Source organism: Palaemon carinicauda, chromosome 33, assembly GCF_036898095.1.
Source record: "Palaemon carinicauda isolate YSFRI2023 chromosome 33, ASM3689809v2, whole genome shotgun sequence".
Classification (NCBI taxonomy): domain Eukaryota; kingdom Metazoa; phylum Arthropoda; class Malacostraca; order Decapoda; family Palaemonidae; genus Palaemon; species Palaemon carinicauda.
The window spans coordinates 23,943,295-23,966,441 of NC_090757.1; the positions used below are offsets into that span (position 1 = coordinate 23,943,295).

Here is a 23,147-nt window from a genome sequence, read left to right on the forward strand (position 1 = left end):
AGATAGTACTACTTTGGATAGCTCTCTCTGCTTACTACTCCTTTTTCCTTTGCCGACACATACACCGAATAGTCTGGCCTATTCTTTACACCTGGCCACTAATTGTTCAGTGGCTACTTTCCACTTGCTAGGGGTAGAAGAGATTTTTTAGTAATGGTAAGCTGCTTTTCTAGGAGGAAACTCCAAAATCAAACCATTGTTCTTTAGTCTTGGTTAATGCCATAACCTCTGTACCATGGTTATCTTTCTGGAGGGTGCACTCAGGCAAACTATGCTATGTCTCCTTATTTCCTGTCCTCACTGAGCTATTTTCACTGTTGGAGCCATTGGCCTTATAGCATCCTGCTTTTCTATCTAGGGTTGTAGGTTAGCTAGCTATTATAATAATAATAATAATAATAATAATAATAATAATAATAATCATCATCATCATCATCATCATCATCATCAACAAAAACAACAACAACAACAACAGACAGGAGAAATGCTGGTACCCCCACAAGGGGGTGCTTCTTCTTAAAGTACAAGGAGATTCATTTGGCATGATGGGCAAATAAGACAATGAGTCATTGATGGGACATCCGATCACGCAGCACTGGAATGTGATCGGAATGTGGTCACCGTCTTGACTGCCCCTAGATAACACACTACGCCAGGATATTGACTGATGTCAAACCAAAACTTGCATTTGGATTTATTAAATGTTAGCCCCACTGCATTGGCAACATCTCAAGAAGGCCTTAGATTTTCTTTGTATTTTTTCCTGCCAGCACCACATATCGTCAAATCATCGATATGCATAAGTTTCTTTGAGATTGTAGTCTGATATGATGTCCTTCATCACTTATTGAAAAGTCACTGCTCCATTATTGTTATGCCCATTGAGATACAATTGAATTGGTTTAGACTCCCTCTAACTTGGAATGCTATGTACAGTCTTTATATAAGTCAATAACATAGGCAAGAAGTAGTTCTTTAGTGTCATTGACCTCTCCTGTGCCTACTATCAAATAGAACTTGTTCTTGCCTATGTTATTGGCTTACTCAATGATGTTTGAGAGTGGGTAGACCTCTAGCAGGATATATCTATTGATAGTTTGTGAAAGGTCCACTATCATACATTTCCTTTCATTGCAAGTTACTACTACTTTAGCATGCCACGGAGAATGGCATAGCTCACTATCGTACTTCTTCAAGAGCTACAGGACTTTGATGTACTGTATATGAATTTTTGGATTTGCTTAAATGAAACATTGAGCCTTAGTTGCAGCAGGACGACAATGTGGAGTTAGGTTGCTTTAGAACTTTGTTTTAGCAACATTGATGTGAGTGAGACCAAAGAAGTTGAGTACTGGTTCATCTTCACCAAATACCAGAATTTCATCTTCATGACGTCCCTGCAGAAGTTGGGGAGGATGGAGAATTTGATGTTCTTGTCAATGAGAGCTTTATCTTTCATTCAGAGTTGGATGCAGAAACTGTGACTTGACGACGAATGCCCAGTGGAAGCTGAAGGCGTGGGTACTGTATTTGATAAACCTATAAGATTTTTGCTCTGTAAAAGAGACTCTTTATGTGTTGGTGATTTGGGACTCTTGTATCAAAACAAATTTTACTTTTTTTCCTTTCTACCTTTTCATTACTCGTTTAATGATCCAATATGTCACAAATGAAATAAAGGTTTCATCTCTAAGGCCTGACTCATAATCCTACTCAGGAATGTTGTTGCTCCAAAACATGAATTGGATGAGATTTATATCAGGTGGGGAAAAAGCAATGGGGAGAAAGAAACTTGAAAGCTATGTGAATTGGAGTAGAAGGGGCTTTACAGCTTAACAGCTCCAAGATTACTAAAAATCTTTCTTACTGTAAAGATTTTTTGTTCTAAGCAGTGATATTAAGATGAAGATTCCTATTGCACATAAATTCTCCATAACAACTCACCCTTGACATACAGTATGTGTTTTAAACAAATTTTTAGTGTTATACTTGTTGATAAATTATGTACATTGTCATCTCACTAGCCAGGCTGTGTTATGTGCCCGCACACTGTAGTTTTCAAGTGTTAAACATAATGTATAGTACTTAAAAAATGGACAGTGGAACAAAATTTTATGGATCAATTGAATTATTGTCTCAGAAGTATGCACTGTACAGTATATTTTACCATGTACCATGGTAAGGAGACAAGTATGAAGAGTTGTATTCATGTCCGGATAAATCATTGGCCACGCCCACTTGTGCAATTGAAATACTGGTGACAATAGGGGAAACTAAAGGAACAAATATTAATGGGTTAGGAATAGAAAAAATGTCAATGAAAGGAAACATTATTGAGAAAAATAATAAGAAATAACAAAATAGAATACAGATGATTGTAGACTGCTCACAAAATTGGAAAGAGAGTAAATGAGTGAGTTAGGATAGATCATGCCCCCTTAAGAAAAGCTTCTTGTCTTCACTGACAATCAAAATTGTAGTTTCTAGCAAGACAATGGTTTGTATTTAGTATAGTACAAATATAGGACATGCCTGAATTGTAACAGTAATTCACCTGAAAATCATATTCCTTTCAAGATCAATATAACGTAGCTTGTGTAGGCAATCAATATGGAAATCTAGATCCTTCAGCCTGTTGTCCCCTAGAAGAAGCTGTTCCAAGTCTGGTAGTTGACAGAAGACCCGCCCATTATTTCCAATAGACCAAATCTCATTTTGCTCAAGATGCAGAACTTTCAGATATCTGGATGAATATAAATTTTAGTTATCAGAGTTAGTTTCTGAAAGAAATACTGTAGTGAAGAGAGTTATTCAAAATAAGAGCTATATGTACAGTTCATCAGAAAAAGGGAGGGGGGGTCATGCAAACATTATACTGTACTGAGATTTAACTCTTATTTTATTGGGAAATTGAGAGTAATTTTAGACATTACAAATTTCAAAACACTACAGTATACAAGTTAAGTAAAGTTTTGGTATTTTGCTTTGAATCAAGTTGAATAAAAACAAAACTAAATATACATTTGTTATTATAGCTTCATGCTTATAATTATGCACATGGTATCAAAATAAAAAAAGGACAAATAACAGATACTTTAAGTGTAGACATAATTGTATTTAAATGAAACTAATAGGAATTACAGGGAAAAGCTTCTTGAGTTCAAATTCACTTTTTAACCTGAAAATTAAAATGAAAAGTTTCTGCAGTCAAATCCTGTAAAACTGGATTTTTTAAATGATATTGAATCAGCAATAGTACTTACCTCAAGTCACTTTGGTAGAAAATGTCCTCAAGTTTCAATAGGTACTCAGAAGCATTGATTTTTTCAGTAAATGCATTTGTTAGATGTAATCGCTCTAGGTTTTCAAAATTGCTGAAGATCCTGGGTCTTGCCCTCTCTTCAGTTATGTCCATGTCATTGTGGTTCAAAATTAATGTCTTCACATTGTACACCTGGAATATTTTTTTCATTATATTTCTGTTAATGGGAGGGCTATTTGACATGGGTGCTAACAAGGAATGATGGGAGAAGGTTAGGTAGTGGTGATGGTGGTGGTGGTGGTGCTGGTGCTGGTGGTGGTGGTGGTGGTGGTGGGGGCAGTAGCTGTAGTGAACGACACCTCGTAGTAACGGGGGATTTTGAGGAGGGAGAAGTCTAATCGGAAAGGGATCTCTGGTAGTGGTATCACTCGCCCCAGTTTTAATACCGACACCCTTTAGGGGTGAGCGAGCTGGATATATTCCTAGCATTCCATGCAACTTTTTTCTCTGGTATGTTTAGCAGTATTTATACCTTTGAAATGGTGCTTTAAGGAGCATTTCACTGGGCGACACAGGTTCCTCGCCCAGAAATAGATTTTTCCTTCGTCAAAATCCCTTTTCACGTCTAACTTTGTAAACATAAAGGCAAGGAACTGCTGTAAAAATGATTATGTTGATGAGAGAGAATAATGACATTAACTACAAGAGAGTTTTTCTTCTTGGAAATTTCACACATTTAATTGCAATTAGTAAAATACACTGAGCTGTACACTACAGCTAATGTTGCGTGAGAAATTTACCCTCAATTCTTCACTTTCCAAAGTACTGTAATAAGAAGTTTTTTTTTTTTTTTCATATTGTTAGGCAATTCTATAACACCCACAAATTTCAAATTGAATTCTTAATTCATATAAGTTTAGCATTTAATTTTGCATATAAAAGAGAAAATCTGCATGTCTTTTACTCTTTAAGTGCAAGCACTAGGTTTGATAATCATGGTTGTAAATGAAAGTACTACACTAACCTTATGAAATGTCTTTCCTTGGACGAAACGAATGTGGTTATTGGACATGTCTATTGTCTCCAGGTTATTGTATTCCTTGAAGTTGTTCAGAATGTTAACAGGCAATGTCTCAATGGTGTTTCCAGTAAAGATTAGCACCTCAGTCCTGTAAAAAAAAACGGGGAGATAACATATCACTTCTTAATTTATTCATGTTTTTTAGTCTGTAGTACACTAACACATAGTGAATAATTATAGTTATTGTTCTTTATTAATATTTGAGTTGTATATTTGGACACAATGTAGTTACTACTTGTTTTATGTTGGTTGCAAAACAGATTAATGGATCTTGACCATTTTTCATTTGCTATATCAATTCTGAGCACCAGGTCTATAAAAGAAAGAACAAAGCTTTCTTTTATAGGTTTCAAACTAGCAAGCCTGAATGCTAAAATTACCTGCCTATTAGTTTGTGCCACTTTCAGCTATTTTGCCAGAGCAACAGGCCTACCTCCCACCGTTGCTACTAGTTATTTTCGAACACAGGATTATTATTGTGGTTTTGTTGTCACATTATTTTTTATTTATTCCGTAACTGAAATACAAACCACGCTATTTACATGGGTAATTACTTCGGCGTAGCTGAATGACGAGCCATAAAAGTTTTAACGAGGGTTTACTACCCCGCTGCTAGTTAGCGGGGGGTAGGGAGGGGTAGCTAGCTACTCCACCCCCTCACACACACTTGTGAATGCTTCACTTTACTTTTGGCTCGGGAAGAGAACAGACCTGTCTGTGCTCTCCCTCGCTTTGACTGCCATATTAATCTGTTTTTTGCTTTTTCTCTTTCGCAGTGTGCTTGAAGTTGGCCTCTACTGATAATGCGTACTTGCCCTGGACTTCTCGGCTGCCCTTGTGGGACCTTTATGTCGGCAGTCGACACTGATCCCCACACCTTATGTCCTCACTATAGGAGCCAGCGGTGTGATAGTGACAATGTATGTATTGAATGTAGGGAGTGGCCTACCTCCCAGTGGGAGAGGTTTCCCCGCCGCCGTAAGAAGAAGGCCAAAAGGGATCTTTCTCCTTCAGAGGCTTCTCTGAAGAGAGAAAATTCCAGGCCTTATTCTTCCGTTGCCCTTTCCTCCTCCGAAGCTCCCCCTCGAGCGGTCTCTTCCGAGAGGCCAGCGAGTGGTAGCGTAGACTGCTTTGCTGTTGTCCGATCCCGGGGTGCGGGAGAGGTAGTTGCCTCCCATAGCGAGGTGGCTGCCCCTCCTCCCCCGGAGGGGGACTTAATGTCTAACTGTGATTTGTATCAGCTTTGGGCTTCCTTGGGGCTGCAGGGTTCGCCCTCCAAGGAAGCCCTGTTTGACATGATCAAACTGGGTGCAGTCGTCAAACAATCGCCAACTACAGCGGAGATAGATCCTTTGTCTGTGGTTGACGTTGCTGTGACGGAGTCATCCCGTGGGTCTAGCCAAACCCTCGTTCCTGTGGCTGAGGTAGCTGACGGCTTAGATTCTCCCTCCGAACACCCTTCGAGGGAGGATCTACGTCCCACGGTCTCTCCTGCCGGTGATTCTCCCCCTCGGGGGAGTTCACTTACAGAGACTCCTCTTCGGAGGCCCATTGATGGTCACCTTGCTGATCCCACGGCCCCTCGTGGGCGTATAAGGCGGAAGGCTCGTCCTCCCCTTCGCCGTAGAGGCCTTCTTTCCCCTTACAAGGGGGTTAATAGGTGCCTCTTCGGCTCATCGTCACCACAGTCCTCTGCGGAGAAGACGACTCGCCGTTCACCGATCCTGCCAGCTACCAACCTAGACCTCTCAGGGGATCGTTCGCGATCACCTTCGGATGATGGTCGTCCTTCGGGACATAGTGACAAGTCTCCCAGACCATCAACATCCAATGTTCCTAATGCGCATGACACGCCACCTGATCCTGCTGCTGCGCAGTCTCCGGGCCCTTCGGGGCTGAAGGGTCTTGAGCGCAAAACCGCGCCTCTTGCCCTCAAGCGCCAGGTTCCTCCTGTGCGCTCTCCTGCTGCTGTGCCTGCCGTTGCCGCTGTTCCTGACTTAGCGCCACAGCGCTCACCCTCACGCGTTCGCGCCACCGTTCCTGCTACGCGCCAGGGTCCCCCTGTGCGCCCACGCCCTTCTGCGCCCCGGCGCCCTCCAGCAGAACCTGTTGCCAGCGCTCACTTGCGCACATGCGCCCACCAGTGCCTCGGCGGCCACCTGCGCTCACGCGCCCACCGGCGCCCCAGCGTCCTCCGGTTCCTGCCTCGTCGCGCTCATTCCAGGAGGCTCCTTCGCTGGCGCACAGGCGCCCACAGGCTCCTCCGGACTCGTCGCGCCCGTCTGGAGAGACGCGCGACGCTCGACACGCGCGACGCTCGACACGCGCCCACACGCTGTTCCAGCTCCAGCTCACCAACGCGCCAACGCACTACGACATCCCAGCGCATCGCCCAAGAGGCTCCCAAGCTAGCGCATGGGCACTCACGGCCGCCCCTGGGCTCTCCTTCCAGACCGCGCAAGCTTGCACGTGCTGCAACCGCACACGACGCCCCGGTTACGTGCCCTGTTCCTGTCACGCGCCCCGTTCCTGTCTTCAAGGCGCCTAACGTAACCCTCCAGCGCACACCTGAGCGCCCTCATCCAACCGCGCGGCCTACGCGGCCGCCGCAGCAGCGCACCCCGGTGCGACCACATCCTGATGTGCGCCATGCACGCCCACGATCATCGGCGCGTCCAGCGCGCCCACAGGCGAGCATGCCGGTCCTGTCGGACCAGCGCCAACCTCCGCGCCATGCGCCATCCCTGCCGCTTGCGATCCCGTGCCCTCGCCCGGTTCTTCCGGACACGCGCTCAGGTGCCCCCGTTATCTCGCGCCCTCCGGGGCCGCATCAGGTCGCTGCGCGCTCTCGCGACCACGCGCCTGCTCCAGCTGCTGCGCGCTCACGCGGCCACGCGCCCGCTCCATCGCCAGCGCGCCATCGCTCCCTCGCTCCTGTATCCTCGCCTGCGCGCCCCCGCCCATGCGGATGCACGCGCGCGCGAGATTCCTGTGTCGCGCGAGCCTTTCACGCGTGACCCTGACCAGGGCCCGTCATACGAGCCCCAGCGCGAGCGCCGTCAGGCGGTTAGGTCCTCGTCTCGTTCCCCTCCCCGCAAGCGCAGACCAGCGGGCTCGCCGGAGGAGGGGTGCTTCCTGGACAGGTCTAGGGACTCTTTCCTTTCAGCCCCACAGGCGAACCCACATTTGTCGACTCCTCCTAGGGATCGTACGATCCCCTTCCCTCCAGAGGGGGTGTCTGACAGCGCGACTGTCAGCCAGCAGCCCTGGTTCGGCACCCTAGTCAGAGCTCTTGTGCAGGCGATTAAGCCCGCCCTCTCTGACGGGGGTCACAAACCAGCAGCAGCTTTCTCCCCCCTGAAGAGGAAGAGAGGAGTCTCTCCCGTGGAAACTCCTCCGAGTCTTATATTGTCTCCTCGTAGGTCCTTGCGCAAGGCTCCTTCTCCCCCCCAGACCTTCTATCCCTCCCCTGCGGATGAGGACTACCCTTCCTCAGGAGAGTCGGATGAGCCGGACCATTCCCCCATCGCACCAATGGGGGAAGCTCCGCCTCTCCCTGAGAAGTCGTCTCGTCCAGGGGTGGAGAAGAGCCTGCCCCCTTCGTTGCTCGAGTCCTGTATCCCGCCCAGGAGGGAGCCTAAGGACTCTGAGACGATTCCCAAATCGCCAGGAAGGATCAGGCAGGAACCATCTAGAGCCGCCGAGGATGTCCACGTGTCCCCCAGGAAGAGCCACTGGGGACGGGAGACTTCGCTGCCAACCCTTCAGGAGGAGAGCACCAGGAGTCAGAACACGCTTTCTGGCAAGTCCTGACCCTCATGAGGAACCTCAATGGGATTCCAGACCCTGAGATTCCCCCTTGTGAAGGTAAGGACACGGTCCTGGACCGCGTCTATGGCACCCAGAAACCCTCTAGGGCCAGTGCAGCTTTGCTTTGGTCCCAGGGGATGAAGAGTGCCAGGGACAAGGTCGAGGGCCAGCTCTCTTAGCTTGCCTCCTCCAGCAGATCGAGTGCCGGTAACAAGCTCCTCCCTCCTCGAGTCCATCAGAGGAGGTACTTCGAGATCCTTGAGGAGTCTTGTCTGAGTCTTCCGTTGCACCACTCTGTGGAAGAACTCACAGGGGGAGTCCCTCTTGAGAGACTCTCCAACCGGCACGTGTCCTTCTCAGCCATTGAGATCCTGAGCCAGGAGAAGGTCACCAAGTGTGCCATGCAGGCAACTTCGTGGCTAGACATCTGGCTGGGGTCTCTGGGCATCCTGGTGCGGTTTGAGGACCTCTCCAAAGAAAGCACCAGGAAGGCACTGGAGACTTTCTTACTCTTGGGCACATGGACCATTGAGTTTCTGGCCCACCAAATCTCGAGCTTGTGGGCCAATACGATTCTCAACCGTCGGGACGCTGTGGCCGAGAGGTTCCATCAGAAGGTCCCCAGTTCAGAGGTTAGCAGGCTCAGACACTTCCGTGTTCGGTAAGAGCCTGTTTGAGCCTAAGGACGTGGAGCTCACCGCTGAGAGGTGGAGGAAATCCAACCAGGATTCCCTCATCCACAGGGCCCTGACATTGAGGCCCTACAAACTTCCAGCGGTCCAGCAGCCCCGTCCAGCTAAGGACACAAAGAAGACTACCGCAGCGAAGCCCAAGGTGTCGTAGCCCTTTCCTGCCAAGAGCAGAAGGAGCAAGAAGTCCTCCAGGGGAGGCAAGAACCCTAGAGGTAACAGCAGAGGCCGGAAACGCTGGGGTTGACAAACCCCCATGCATGTCCACCAGTGGGGGGATGCCTACAGAGTTGCACGACAAGGTGGCAGCAACTCGGGGCAGATGCCTGGATGATCTCCGTGATCACTCTAGGTTATCGCGTCCCGTTCACAGCCTCTCTACCTCCCCTGATAGCGAATCCAGTGTCGTTGAGCTCTTTTGCCATGGGATCGGCAAAAGGGCAGGCCCTTCGGGCAGAAGTCCAGACCATGTTGAAGAAGGACGCTCTCCAGGAGGTTGTAGACGGGTCCCCAGGCTTCTACAGTCGACTCTTTCTTGTGAGAAAGGCGTCTGGAGGCTGGAGACTAATCAGTGACCTCTCGACCCTGAACGGGTTTGTCAAGCAGACTCCGTTCAGCATGGAGACGGCAGACACAGTCAGACTTGGGGTGAGACCACGAGACTTCATGTGTACACTGGACCTGAAGGACGCGTACTTCCAGATCCCAATCCATCCGTCTTCAAGGAAGTACCTAAGATTCTGCGTAGACAACAAGATCTACCAGTTCAAGGTGCTGTGTTTCGGTCTCTCCACAGCCCCTCAGGTGTTCACCAGAGTATTCACCCTCATCTCTTCATGAGCCCACAGGATCGGCATCCATCTCCTTCCTTATCTGGACGACTGGCTGATTCTAGCGGACTCGGAGGCAACCCTTCTTCGCCACCGAGACAAGCTCCTCGAAGTTTGCCAGGATCTATGGATCGTGGTAAATCTTGAGAAGTCCTCCCAGCAGCCCTCTCAGAAACTGGTATATCTAGGCATGGTCATAGACACCAATCTCCACAAAGCCTTCCCATCAGACGAAAGGATAGCAAGGCTGAGGAAGGTCGCGAGACCTTTCCTCAATCGAGAAGAACTCCCATCCCAATCGTGGCTTCGTCTCCTCGGCCACCTCTCCTCCCTGACCCGTCTCGTTCCCAACGGTCGCCTCAGAATGAGATCCCTCTTGTGGCGACTCAAATCCCGGTGGAGTCAAGGCCATGGCTCTCCGGACACTTTGATCCCTATGGGTCCTGCGGAACGGACGGATCTCCGGTGGTGGGTGGCAGACGAGAATCTACGAAAGGGAGTGGATCTTCTCGTCCCTCCCCCAGATTTGATGCTGTTCTCGGACGCATCAAACAAAGGGTGGGGTACCCACGTTCTGAGCCACAGGACCTCAGGCCTGTGGTCAGAATCAGAAAAGTACCTTCACATAAACCTGCTAGAAATGAAGGCCGTGTTCATGGCACTTCAGAAGTTCCACCGAGTCCTGGCGGGTCACTCTGTGGTGGTGATGAGCGACAACACCACGGTAGTGACTTATATCAACAAGCAGGGAGGTACCTTTTCAGAACAGCTATCCCATCTTGCAGTAGAGATCCTGAGATGGTCCGAAGTCCACTCGATTTCACTAGCGGCTCGCTTCATTCCGGGCAAAAGGAATGTGCTCGCCGACAGTCTGAGCAGATAGTGAGTACCGAGTGGTCTTTGGATCCTCAGATAGCCAACAAAGTCCTGACTGTGGGGTTCCCCGGCGGTGGATCTGTTCGTTACGGCGCTGAACACCAAGCTCCCGCTGTACTGCTCCCCAGTCCCGGACCCCAAGGCTCTCTGGCAGGATACCTTCCAACAACGGTGGGACAACGTCGATGTGTACGCCTTTTCTCATGCAGATGAATAGGACTTGGTGACTGAAACTTTATGGATTCTGACTAAAACTCAACTGTTAGCTTCTCTTAAACTCTCCATTGAATCCGTGTCTTGGCTTTCTTCCTCTTAACGCTTGAAGAAGGAAAACAGTAACAAATATCATAGAGATTACTTTACAGTACTTGGATCTGACTAAATAGGGTCATCAAGACATTCTTGTACACAGAATCATCCTGAGAGAGCAATATGCCATCTCTCACGATTTTAGGCTCTCACTTGGTTTTAGGCTCCCAGTTGGTTTGAGGCTCTCAGTTCCCAAACACATGGTTTTATCGAGTGTCTTAACAGTAAAAATTTTGAGAGCACCAATGAAGCTTTTTATACCAAATGGAGAGAAAGTTTATTCTGTCCCATGACATAAGTCTATTTCTGGGGAGCAGATGGACCATACTAACTCCAACCAAACTTCCTCAGCCTAAACAGAGCATTTTTGCAGTAAAACAGGGCAATTATGCCCAGTCATAAGTTCAGTCCTCAACCCTTTTGTCATGGCAAACGATAAGGTTCTTTCTGATGGAAACTTTAACAAAAGTTTGCAGCCTCTCGCATGCCAGCCATATGAAAAGTCAACCCCTCAAGTCCCAAATGGGAGGGAGACTGTTCTCTTCCTACCGCACAGGAAAATTTTATAATTAGAACCATGGGTTTTGCAAATCTTCCAAAACCCATCTTCTGGGAGGAAAATCATCTTCCTCCAGGAAATGATTATCTTTCAGAGAATTCTCTGATACTATCTTTTTGTACATCCCTGTAGAAGATAACAATGTTAATTCTAGCAAAGACTTTGCAGCTACTTCTAGAAATGTAACCTAGCATAATTTACAAATAAGGTGTGACTATTCCTTACTCGTCCTCAGGCTATAGAGCTAATTGAGAATCATACTTGAAGACTTATGGTAGCCTGGTACAGTAATATTGTCTCTTGATTTGCAATCTGAGATTCGGAAGTTTGAGCCCGTTCAAAATCTGTCGTGAATCGTTCTTTTTTCCTTCATCTTTCAGACATCCTGTGGATCATGAGACACTAATTCTAACTTGTTTCACTTAACCTATCACTATTGCTCTGCTATTGAGTTTACTCATTTTTATAAACCATTATGTCACTACTCACTGGTGTTTTTTTTTTTTTTTTTAACTATTTCAACCGAGTCTACTTTAGTGTTTGATTCCTGTACTATACTTATATCTAGACTCGCTTGGAAGCCGTCAATATTTTTTTTTTCTCTACTTGTCAAGTTGATCACTGTCCCTGTTTTTAGACGTGTATGATCAGCAAATAAGTAAAAGGTTAAATTCATTGAAATAAATCAATGTTTCATAATAATTTCATTACTTTCCCAAAACAGTGTTCATATTCACCCACCCACCTCCCCAAAATTTAAGGTGCCTACAATTTAATTGACATGTGTGAATAAGCAAATACTGTTTGTGAGTTGCTAACAATGATAGTGCAAAGGCACTGGGGCAGGCTAGTGTGAAGCCCATAAAAGAACTTTTTCTTTCTTTTCTCTAGAATTGAGGGTCAGAATTGGTGTAGCAAAAGATTACTAGGCTCACATTGAAATGATATTTCTTAGAATGAAAAATACATTTTATGGAAATACTGTAGGTACTTTGTAGTTCTTAAAAACTCCTTGACCAGCTTACATTAATTCACAAACATTGAAACATCCTCATGCAACTTACTGTTCAGGCAGAGACATCAGCATATCAGCTGAAGTGAACCCAGTATTTGTGCAGTTGACAGTAAACTTCAGTTTATCAAAATTATCATAGGTTGAACGGGCCATCCCACAATGACACCTCTTTTTGAAGCTATCAGGACAGTTCGTCTCATCGAGTAAAGCTTCACAGGCAAGTAGTGCCACTGAGATGATGATGAATTTCATCACCTGAAATTAAAGAGAAACTCAATTTAGTACTATAAATAACAACAGGTTCACGGTAAATTCATTTTACCTCTTTAAACGCTTGGTTATATGCCCCTATCTTGTACAAACTTACACTTTCTGAATATTAAGGTGCATCCTTTCAAACTCCTCTTTCAAGCTAGCACATTCTAGATCATCTTCCTTCAAGCAATTTTGAATTTTACATATTTTTGTTTGTACAAATCTATCATCTTCCACTCTTCCCACGACTGAAAGCCTCAACATTTGATCTGTAAAGCCACATGTTGGCCTTTGGATCAATTTCATTTATACAACTTCAACATTCTTTCTTACATTTGCATTCATTCATGTTTCACTTCCATAAAGAGGGAATGGTTCATGAATTCCATTATATATTCCAAGCTTAATTTCCTTACAAACTTTAAGTTTTCTTACAGTCTAACACATCTTACAGCTGTCCTTATTTCACATATTCCATGACACACCTCTTCTCTCATCCTACCTTTATCCAACAAATGCTTACAAAAAAAATCAACAACTTAAATTTTTTATCATCCTTAAGAACATTCTTTGCTCCAGTATCCATGTTTAAATTCTCCCTCGCAACATTATTTATTCTCACATTCATTGTAAACACTTTACTCAGTAAATTCTTTAATATTTGCAAGCCTCTTTAGTTTTTATTCACTGTTCCCAATCAGCAGTTCATGATCTGCCAACATCAACTATTCTACAGTTCATTCACAACTAACTTTCTTATCCCACAGCATTTACTTTCAACCAATATCCTTTCTCTAGCCTCTTGCATCACCCCTCCCCCAGCCTTAAAGAAGTTGAACAACCATTAAGACATAACCCCTACCTTGTCATAAACCCCCTTTCACATAGAACCAGGCATTCTCTTGCCTATGTACACTCACATGCTGCTTTTTCACTATAAATATGTGATTGTTCTCAGCATCTGTCATCTATAACAGACATTCTCGACACCCTGTACACTGTGTTGCTACCAATACTATCATGAAGCTTTTACTACGTTCATGTATGTCATATACATCTTTTTCTCACTTTCAAACCCCTTAAATAATCATGTGAACTGTAAGTGACGTTTCTTATAATTTCCGTTCCCAAGTTCTCAATAACACCTTTTCAATTCTTGCATCACTTAACTCTGCCGCTTTTCTATCTTCTACATTTAACAAATATAAAAAATGCTAACTTCATCGGCCTACGATTTCATTCAAGTCATACAGCATCTCTTCATTTACATCTTTACTCCTTGATCCATTCATTCTTTAGCTTTGCTCTACATTTATCAGGGTTTCTTTAGATAATATTTGACATATTATGAGGTGAAATTTCAGTTTTTCTTTAGCGAATATTGACATATTAGTGTTTCTTTAGCTAATATTTGGCATATTGGTGTGGTAAAATATCAGGGTTTCTTTAGTTATGAAACATGGTAGTGTGGTGAAATATCTGGTTTTCTTTAGCTAATATTTGACATATTTTTGTGGTGATATGACAGGTTTTCATTTGGTAATATTTTACTTATTAGTGTGGTGAAATATCAGTTTTACTTGAGTTAATATTTGACATATTAGTGTGGTGAAATATCAGTTTTACTTAAATTAATATTTGACATATTAGTGTGGTGAAATATCAGTTTTTTCATTAGGTAATATTTAACATATTAGTGTAGTGAAACATCAGTTTTTCTTTAGTTGATATTTGATATATTAATATGGTTGAATATTAGTTTTTTTTTTGGTTAATAATTGACATATTAGTGTGGTTAATTATCAGTTTTTATTTTGTTAATATTTGACATATTAGTGTGGTGAAATATCATTTTTTTAGTTAATATTTGACAAATTAGTATGGTGAAATATCAGTCTTTCTTTAGTTAACATTTGACATATTAGTGTGGTAAAATATAATTTTTTTTAGTTAATATTTGACAAATTAGTATGGTGAAATATCAGTCTTTTTTTAGTTAATATTTGACATATTAGTGTGGTGAAATATCAGATTCTCTTTAGGTAATATTTGACATATTAAACGTGGTGAAATATCAGTTTTTCTTTACTTATTAGAGTGGTGAAATATATATGTTTTTAGTTACTTATTAGTGTGGTGAAATATCCGGGTTTCTTTTGTTAATATTTGACTTATTAGCGTGGCGAAGTATCAGTTTTTCTTTGGTTAATATTTGACATGTTAGTGTGGTGAAACATCAGTTTTTCTTCCGACGACAGTGTTTTGAATTCAAATGATGAACATGTTTGTCATAGAATTTATTCGCATTGCCATATTAGTTTATACTATTTGTTGTATGTTTCCGATCTAAGTGTAAGTTTACTATACCTTTAGTTTGAGATTATTTGTAGCACTGGCATCTTATGATTCATTTTAATTTATAAACCCTATTCTCGTAGTTAAATGCTGTTATATTGTGGGATTCTTAGTTCGATTTCATGAATTCACAAAATAATGTTTGTAGGAAAATGAGAGAGGAATAAGTAGGACAATCTGTGCGAATCCAGAACCTGATAAAGAAAGAACTAAACAACCAAAATAGAAATGTGATTCGTTTTTGACCTGCTGCTTGAGCCACAGAATTTAATTTAGTTGTTGCTTACTCGTTTACTTCTCGAAATGTCGTGATTGTCTCAGCTTTTTTTTTTAGACTTCAAGCGCTCTCTCTCTCTCTCTCTCTCTCTCTCTCTCTCTCTCTCTCTCTCTCTCTCTCTCTCTCTCTCTCTCTCTCTCTCTGTTTACCATTAGTTACAGAAAACACTGCTAGCATGCTTTATTTATCCATTTATTCTCTTGTAGTTTATTTATTTCCTTTTTTCCGTTCCTAGCTGGGATTTTTTTCCCTGTTGGAGCCCTTGGGCATATAGCATCCTGCTTTTCCAACTAAGGGTTTAGCTTGGATAATAATAATAATAATAATAATAATAATAATAATAATGAATTATTAATAACAACAACAATAACCGCTAAGGTGAGACTAAAACGCCGTATCATTGCTAGACTTTAAACCTAATTAAAAAAAAAAAAAAACTACAGTACTATCGTTTTAAAGATAAGTGTAAAATTTTTAAAAAATCATTGAACAATATCCTACATTATCAATGAAAAAGCAAACATCACAAGGTGGATTTTGGGAGCTAATGAAATGCATATCCAGTAACAACAATTAATAGTACAAATAGGATACAGTATAGGAATTCCTATCAGGGACCGTGGATTCGAGTGACGTTAGATGCGGATATCGCAGATGAAGTAAATTTAACGTCGCGTCACTGATCGAACTTTTTTGCATTAGCGCCGCGTAAATACACATATAAGTCGAAATGAATTATTACAATCTTGTAAATTGCTAGATCGACAAAGAGATTGTTGACAACGATCATTTGTGAGAAGGGCCAGCGTGATGAACAGAAAGAAAGAAAAAAGTGAAGCAAAGCAAACCAAGATGGCATTAACAAGCTCTTTTAAAAGTCTTCTCTCTTTTTCTGTTTCCCTCTAAACATAGCATTAAAATGTTCTTTAAAATAAGAACTATTGATTGTTGTTACTAGATATGCATTTCAATTGCTTGATCGAGTGAGTTGTCGATCATTGCCGGAGTTGGAGCGTACAATCTAATAGGGCAGCACAAAGTTTTGAAGGGATTTAAAATCAGCTGACTATACTCAATTTTTTTTAATGAGGCGCATTTGCACCGAGTCGCAGCGTTGCCCGTTTAGCTCGGAAAAGTTTCCTGCTATCTAATTGGTTAGAATGATCATGTCCAACCAATCAGCGAGCAGGAAACTTTTCCGAGCTAAAAGGGCAACCTTGCGAGTCTGTGCAAATGTGCCTCACTAAAAAGAATTAACTTTAGTTGGTGTTTCTGTGATTGCAAATGTCAGCATTAGAGGAGTCCGTGTAATGTACCCTTGCTCGGCTGTAAATGCCGGGCAATCTGAGCGAACGAACGTGTTAGCAAGATTTCGACCACCGAACAAGATATCGTTCACGGATGACTGGCTGTATTGCGTCTACAGTTTGTCTATATTTTACACTGAAATATAGTTATTTGCAAGCGTATTTATGTTTCCTTTTAAGATATCTTCAATTTTTAATGCATTTCATAACCCCGCCTGTCTTCTGTTATTCGTCCAATGAATAAAAGAAAATAAATAGACCCAGTGCATATTACTATCGCTAATCTGTTCTCCCCGATTCTCCCTGCATAAGCAGACTTCCTCAAAATCAGTCGCATGTTTTTATACAATCAATTTTGTGGTTTTTAGTCAAGATGTTTATGGATGTAGTTTTGAAAAAAAAAAAAAAAAAAAGATATTCTTGAATATACTCTTCTGGCTTAGAGAAGTTGCATGTAAATGAAGGGTGAAATTGCAGCATCACAGCTTTTGGGTGTTGTGTGGCTATAATAAGGAAGAACGAATGAGAAGCCAAAAGCAATGGCTGCTTATTATTATTATTATTATTAGCTAAGTTACAAGTGAGCTAACAACCCTAGTTGGGAAAGCAGGATGCTATAAGCCCAAGGGCTCCCCCAAGGAAAAATAGCTCAGTGAGGAAAGGAAACAAGGAAAATAGATAAACTACATGAAAAGTAATGAAAAAAACAAAATAAAATATTTAAAAAACAGTATATAACAACATATCTTCCATATATAAACTAAAAACTCAATAAAATAAGAGACACAAAAATTAGATTGAATAGTGTGCCCCAGTCTACCCTCAAGCAAGAGAACTCTACCGCTAGACAACGTAACGCCAAGGTACAGAGGCTATGGCATTACCTAAGTATTTTGGAGTTTCCTCATAGAAGAGCTGCCTACTATAGCTAAAGTCTTTTCTACCCTTATCAAGGGGAAAGTAGTCTCTGTACAAATGGTGCAGTAGTTAACCCCTTAAGGGATGGAGAATTCTTAGGGAATCTCGTCGTTGTCAGGTATATGAGGACAGGAGAGGATGTAGAAAGAATAGTCCAAGCTATTTGATGTATGTGTAGGCAAAGGGAAAATTAACCGTAACCAAAGAGGAGGATCCAATGTGTTACTGTCTGGCCAGTTGAAGGACCCAATAACTCTCTCTCTCTCTCCTCTCTCTCTCTCTCTCTCTCTCTCTCTCTCTCTCTCTCTCTCTCTCTCTCTCTCTACGGCCGGCGTCAATGACCTTAGATGTCAGGATGCCTGAAAAATGCCTGAAAACTTTAAATCAATCAATCTCTCTACGGGTGTCTAGTGTCTTGGCCAACCTACAACCTATGACAGATAGGACTGTTTTCCCCTTTTTGGGCTCTTAGTAGTATTCTCCTTTTTCCAAATAAAGTCGTAGTTTGTCTTGTAATAATAATGATACTGAGGGTCTTGCAGATAAAAACTTCTTGCTATTCTGTACACCTACTCTTGTTAGCTGCATGCAGCCCTATGGGTCATATTTCATTTATTGTGTAAAGGTAATCTTCTTCTTCTTCTTCTTGGTCTGCATCTTTTCCCACTTTTATGTAGGGTCGATGTTTCTGGCCAGTGTTCTCCATCTACCTCTGTCCCAGACTTCATCGTCGGTTTATCTCACAATCTTCACTGGTCATATTGGTTTTGGCTAATTTTTCATGGCCGGATGCCCTACCTGCCGCCAACCGTCCCCATTTACCCGGGCTTGGGACCGGCACCAAGTTGAGGCTGGCTTGCCCCCCAGTAAAAAAAAAAAAAAAAAAAAACTAAGTTTAAAGCAATTTTATCCTGTCCCAGGTCAATAATATTCATAAATAGTTGACATAGTACTTTCATTTTTCATAAAACGACAGATAGCCCTACAGTCTATTGGAATTCAGATAATTAAATTAACTTTCCCCAGAGAAAAAAAGCCTAAGTTTAAAGCGTGCATGAACCTAGAAAATACCAGCTTCATTTCTCAACGATAAGTATTTACATAAAATAAGATAACCTATCATATTACCTTTACACAATAATCTTACACAAGATTATTGTGTAAAGGTAATATGATAGGTTATCTTATATGTAAATACTTACCGTTGAGAAATGAAGCGGGTATTTTCTAGGTTCATGCACGCTTTAAACTTAGGCTTTTTTTTCTGGGGAAAGTTAATTTAATTATCGAATTCTGATAGTCTGTAGGGCTATCTGTCGTTTTAAGAAAACTGAAAGTACTATGCCAACTATTTATGAATATTATTGACCTGGGACAGGATAAAATTGCGGTAAATTATATTAAAAAAAAGGAACTGATGTCCTGATAACTAGTTTACCTTTTTCTAGTTGAAATTATTTTAAGAAATTTTTAACTTGCAGGCCCAAAATGTAAAATATATTTTTGACTTCATGATTTAGTGTTTGTTCGTCCATTGAAACCTTACTTGGTATTCGTTCCAGATGGGTAGTTTCCTGATCCTCGAGGCCATTAGGCCAATCACATCTCCAAAAGGGCGAAAGCACACTGATATCCGCTAGGATGTCTGCACTCCTAAAATGGCGATAGTGAAACCGTTCGCCGCTGGAAACAACTGTGAGTGGATTTTCATTTCTTAACTTTTGAATTCTTTATTAAAGAAACGCCTGTCATCAGCTGTTACGTTTTAGTCACTCGGATATTAAATCATGTAAGATTCAGTTGTTTTATCAGTGATTGAATATGCTATTTTTCCTTGTGATATTTTCCGTATGAATGAATATCACTGAAGTAGGACTTTGGCATACTCTCCGAATGATCATGTTTCAGTATATATATATATATATATATATATATATATATATATATATATATATATATATATATATATATATATATATATTATATATATATTATATATATATGTGTGTGTGTATTTAATCCCATGTGCATTAGAATACGTTCATGTGAATTAGAATTAATCCGCATATTCCATTTTGCGGATTACGCGATTTGCATGTCCTTTATGACAGTATTTTTTTTTTCTTCAAATCTACCTGTAAAATTATCTTTTCATTCAATGTGACAATCTGGATGAGACAATAAGCATGAAAGCTGTAGGCTAGCTCTTTTTGGGGGAGTTCATAATAATTATTGTAATAAATTAAAACCAACTTAGCAATAGGAAAATATTAGTTATAAAAAGCAAAGTACACGTTAGAAGAGAATTTATTCTCTCTCTCTCTCTCTCTCTCTCTCTCTCTCTCTCTCTCTCTCTCTCTCTCTCTCTCTCTCTCTCTCTCTCTCTCTCTCTCCTGTGGTAGCCCATACAAGACAAAATAAGATAATTTTTTTTACAGCCATATGTAGGGAAGTAGGCTGTACAGTATTACTTTACCTTACAATATGGAAGATATAATGTCCGACCATTAAAAACTACGGGTGTAACATTGCCAGGTATGTCTTAGGCGAAAGAAAAGTTTCATGACTCATTTCACCTGAGAGAGAGAGAGAGAGAGAGAGAGAGAGAGAGAGAGAGAGAGAGAGAGAGAGGAGAGGAGAGAGAGAGAGAGAGAGGGTCTCCTTAAAAATATGAGTGCCATTTGACTTTATAATCGAATTGTTATCATTATTAGCAATGAAATGTTGATGTGGTCAAGGGTTGAATGACCTTTTGACCCTTATCTTTGCAACCTTTAGGATAGGAAGTGAAAGAAATGGCTGAATACCCGGTCGCCAGCTAGTACCGGACGGGAAGTTTTGCCTAAGCATTTTTTTTATGCTATCAAGTACACATTTATTACCGAAACTACGATTTCTTTCCAGGCTTTATTTTGAAGCTTATGCGATAATATAGTTTCGAAACGTAATTGTACTTGTTCGATTATAGTTTGATTCACTTTTCGAAAATCATCGAAAAACTTCGAAAGACTTGTGTAATACGCGTTGAGAAGTTACAACAGCACCGACCTCTGTTATTTTGATTATGGAAAATTTATATGAACTCATTATTATAAAACGCACAGGAATGAACCAGTATTGCGTGAATCGCAGAACAATAATTACTTTAAGTTTGGTTTTATATTCATCTTTAAGATTAGAAACCTTGGTTTTTCGTGGACCCATAACAAAATAATAATTACTTGAAATTTGGTTTTATATTCATCTTTAAGATTAGAAAACCTTGGTTTTTAGTGGGCCCTAAATGTTCTATGAAGACTTAATGAGTAATCGTTTGCTTTCTCAAAATGTAAGGTATAAAAACTCCAAACGTGTGCCAACACATGAATTGGTTAAGAAAAGGGACAATAATAATATTAGTAAGGATGAAGACAGCCGTGAATGATAGGTTACAAGGCGTCTCTTAGAAATTTTACAGTATATTCGCAATGGGACACTGGATAATTTTACTTTCATACATTACGTTAGCTTTTAAAACCAACAATGTCCTAAAACCGTCCAAACGGTAAAAAAAAAAATACTTAATAAAACTTTACGAATGTATGATTCAGCCTCCCGAAACATCATCTCCCAAAGGATGTCTGGAATATATTTTGGGTTGAGTCCATTCTCCTAACGGGAGTGACTTCATGCCGATAGACGAACAGGTGTTGCCGTCTTAAGCCTGTCCGTAAACACAGCTCATTCGTCTGCTAATAAATGATACGATAGCCTTTTTAAGCTATTTTGGTAAACAAAATAAATTCATTGAATGTGTACTAATGAAAGAGCGTATTGTATCTTGGATATATCTGGAACAAGTACACAGACACACAAAAAGATTAATTGGCAACTTATTCCTTGTTACAAATATTTCGTCTTATTTTTAAATGTTAAGTTCTTTCGCGGATAATTTCAACCACACCTGGATACCCAGGTAATATTCAACTCGATGGAGGTACATTCAAATGAATAATATAATAATAATAGTAAATACTGTAGTATTGACACATTTAAAATTCTAATTTGATTCTAGTTAGATTACATTGTTATTTTTGGTCGTGGTCCCATTAAGCATCGTCAACAGGTGAGGCGTAGGAAGTAAAACAATTCTTCTACAAACACGGGTGTTGATGAAATTATTGTTGTGGTTTAAAGTTTTTCACTTATTAGATTTCGAAACTTGTCCTGTATTCGATACTTACTCATTACCTTTCCATTATCTTAAGTAACTATTTGTTTTCTTTTCTATAAGTTCCTTCGATAGATTTTTTTTTTTTTTTTTTTTTTTTGCAAGACCCTGTAAGAACTTTGATGTATGCCACACGCCCCTCATTCTTCCCGAGATGTTAGATGCAAGTGTTCCATCCGAAAAGAGAGAAAGTATGAGTAGATAATCGTTATCCATGGGAATTTAAATGACCATAGGAGAGTTAGCCCACCGTGGATTTAAAAGCGGGTGGTATTACACCTGACTTTTGGTGATGAGTCAAGTCTGGAAGAGTGGTTTACCTGCAGCCCTATTCCTTCAGTCGAGACACGCTCTTAGCATTTGGATGATGCCTTTTATTCTTATGGGGAATTTCACTTAGAAACTAAAACGTGCGAGATAGAATCAATTCTTACCATGGCGGCTCATTTACGGCAGTTGTGTCTTAAGAACTTTTGTTATCCAACCTACGCACTTTAACCTCTCACGGCTCTCACTTATACTGAAGCCCGTCACCCGGACCCGGTCCTGTTCTGGTAAGGTAGGAGTGTCTGGTGGTGGTGCATGGGGTCACCCGTTTTCTATAACGCTGTAGAAAATGGAGTGCCGTCAAGAATGTTAGTTTAAGAATCGTATTACAATCGAGAATAATATTCGATGCTCTTGTGAAACTATGTGGCAAGGGAAGAATATAGCTAAGGGAACTTTTTTTTCACAAGTTGACGTAGAACATCTGTCAAAACTGAGTTGGAAAGAGGTCATGTGCGTGACAGAAGCAAAAACCAGATTATGGTGATATTAGAAGCATAGTTGAAACCACCTTTCTTATATTATGCAGGTGTGGTCGATGCTTGGTGTTATCGTTGTTTGTGTAATTTAAGTAAGAAGAGATAATTAGAATAAACAGACTGTATTAATTTCACTCGTATGTTTTAACCTTTCTTTAATTTAGCCATTTTTAGACAAAAAAATAGCAACACCGATTTAATTAAAATTTACAATATGATGCAAGTTTTAGTTCAACGATAAATTTAAAAAAACGTAAAGCAAAAAAAAAAATATGCGGAAATGTGTTAATAGGAAACAACTAAATAAGAAAAAAATAGTTTAAAGAGCATACAGTGAAAGTGGCTTAATCACAAATACGTTTGGATTTGATCATTCAAATGTACATAAATTTTAGAATTCTCTGGTTATTTTGTTTTAAAGACCTTAGAGTTAATCATTTCGATATGAGAACATATGAAATTAATCAAATTCTAGTCTAGGGAAATCTCAAACCTCAGTTTATCCTTAAAGACTTTAAAAATTGATGAATTTATTGTTTTTTTATAGGCTTCGATTATTTAGATTGGAAAATTAACGCAGAATACGCC

The 23,147-nt window shown here is 41.2% G+C and overlaps 1 protein-coding gene across 1 annotated transcript in view; it reads right to left on the bottom strand.

Annotated features, from left to right (window-relative positions):
* The window catches only part of LOC137625898 (phospholipase A2 inhibitor), a 65,290-nt gene extending 42,967 nt beyond the window's left edge, over positions 1-22,323 (bottom strand). The window contains exons 1-5 of the mRNA XM_068356867.1: positions 22,188-22,323; positions 12,481-12,686; positions 4,287-4,431; positions 3,264-3,454; positions 2,555-2,743 (exon numbers count right to left, since the gene is read on the bottom strand). Coding sequence (XP_068212968.1) covers positions 2,555-2,743; positions 3,264-3,454; positions 4,287-4,431; positions 12,481-12,686; positions 22,188-22,190 — 734 coding nt within the window. The 5' untranslated portion in view covers positions 22,191-22,323. The remainder of the gene's footprint in view (positions 1-2,554; positions 2,744-3,263; positions 3,455-4,286; positions 4,432-12,480; positions 12,687-22,187) is intronic.
* Positions 22,324-23,147: the final 824 nt, after the last annotated feature.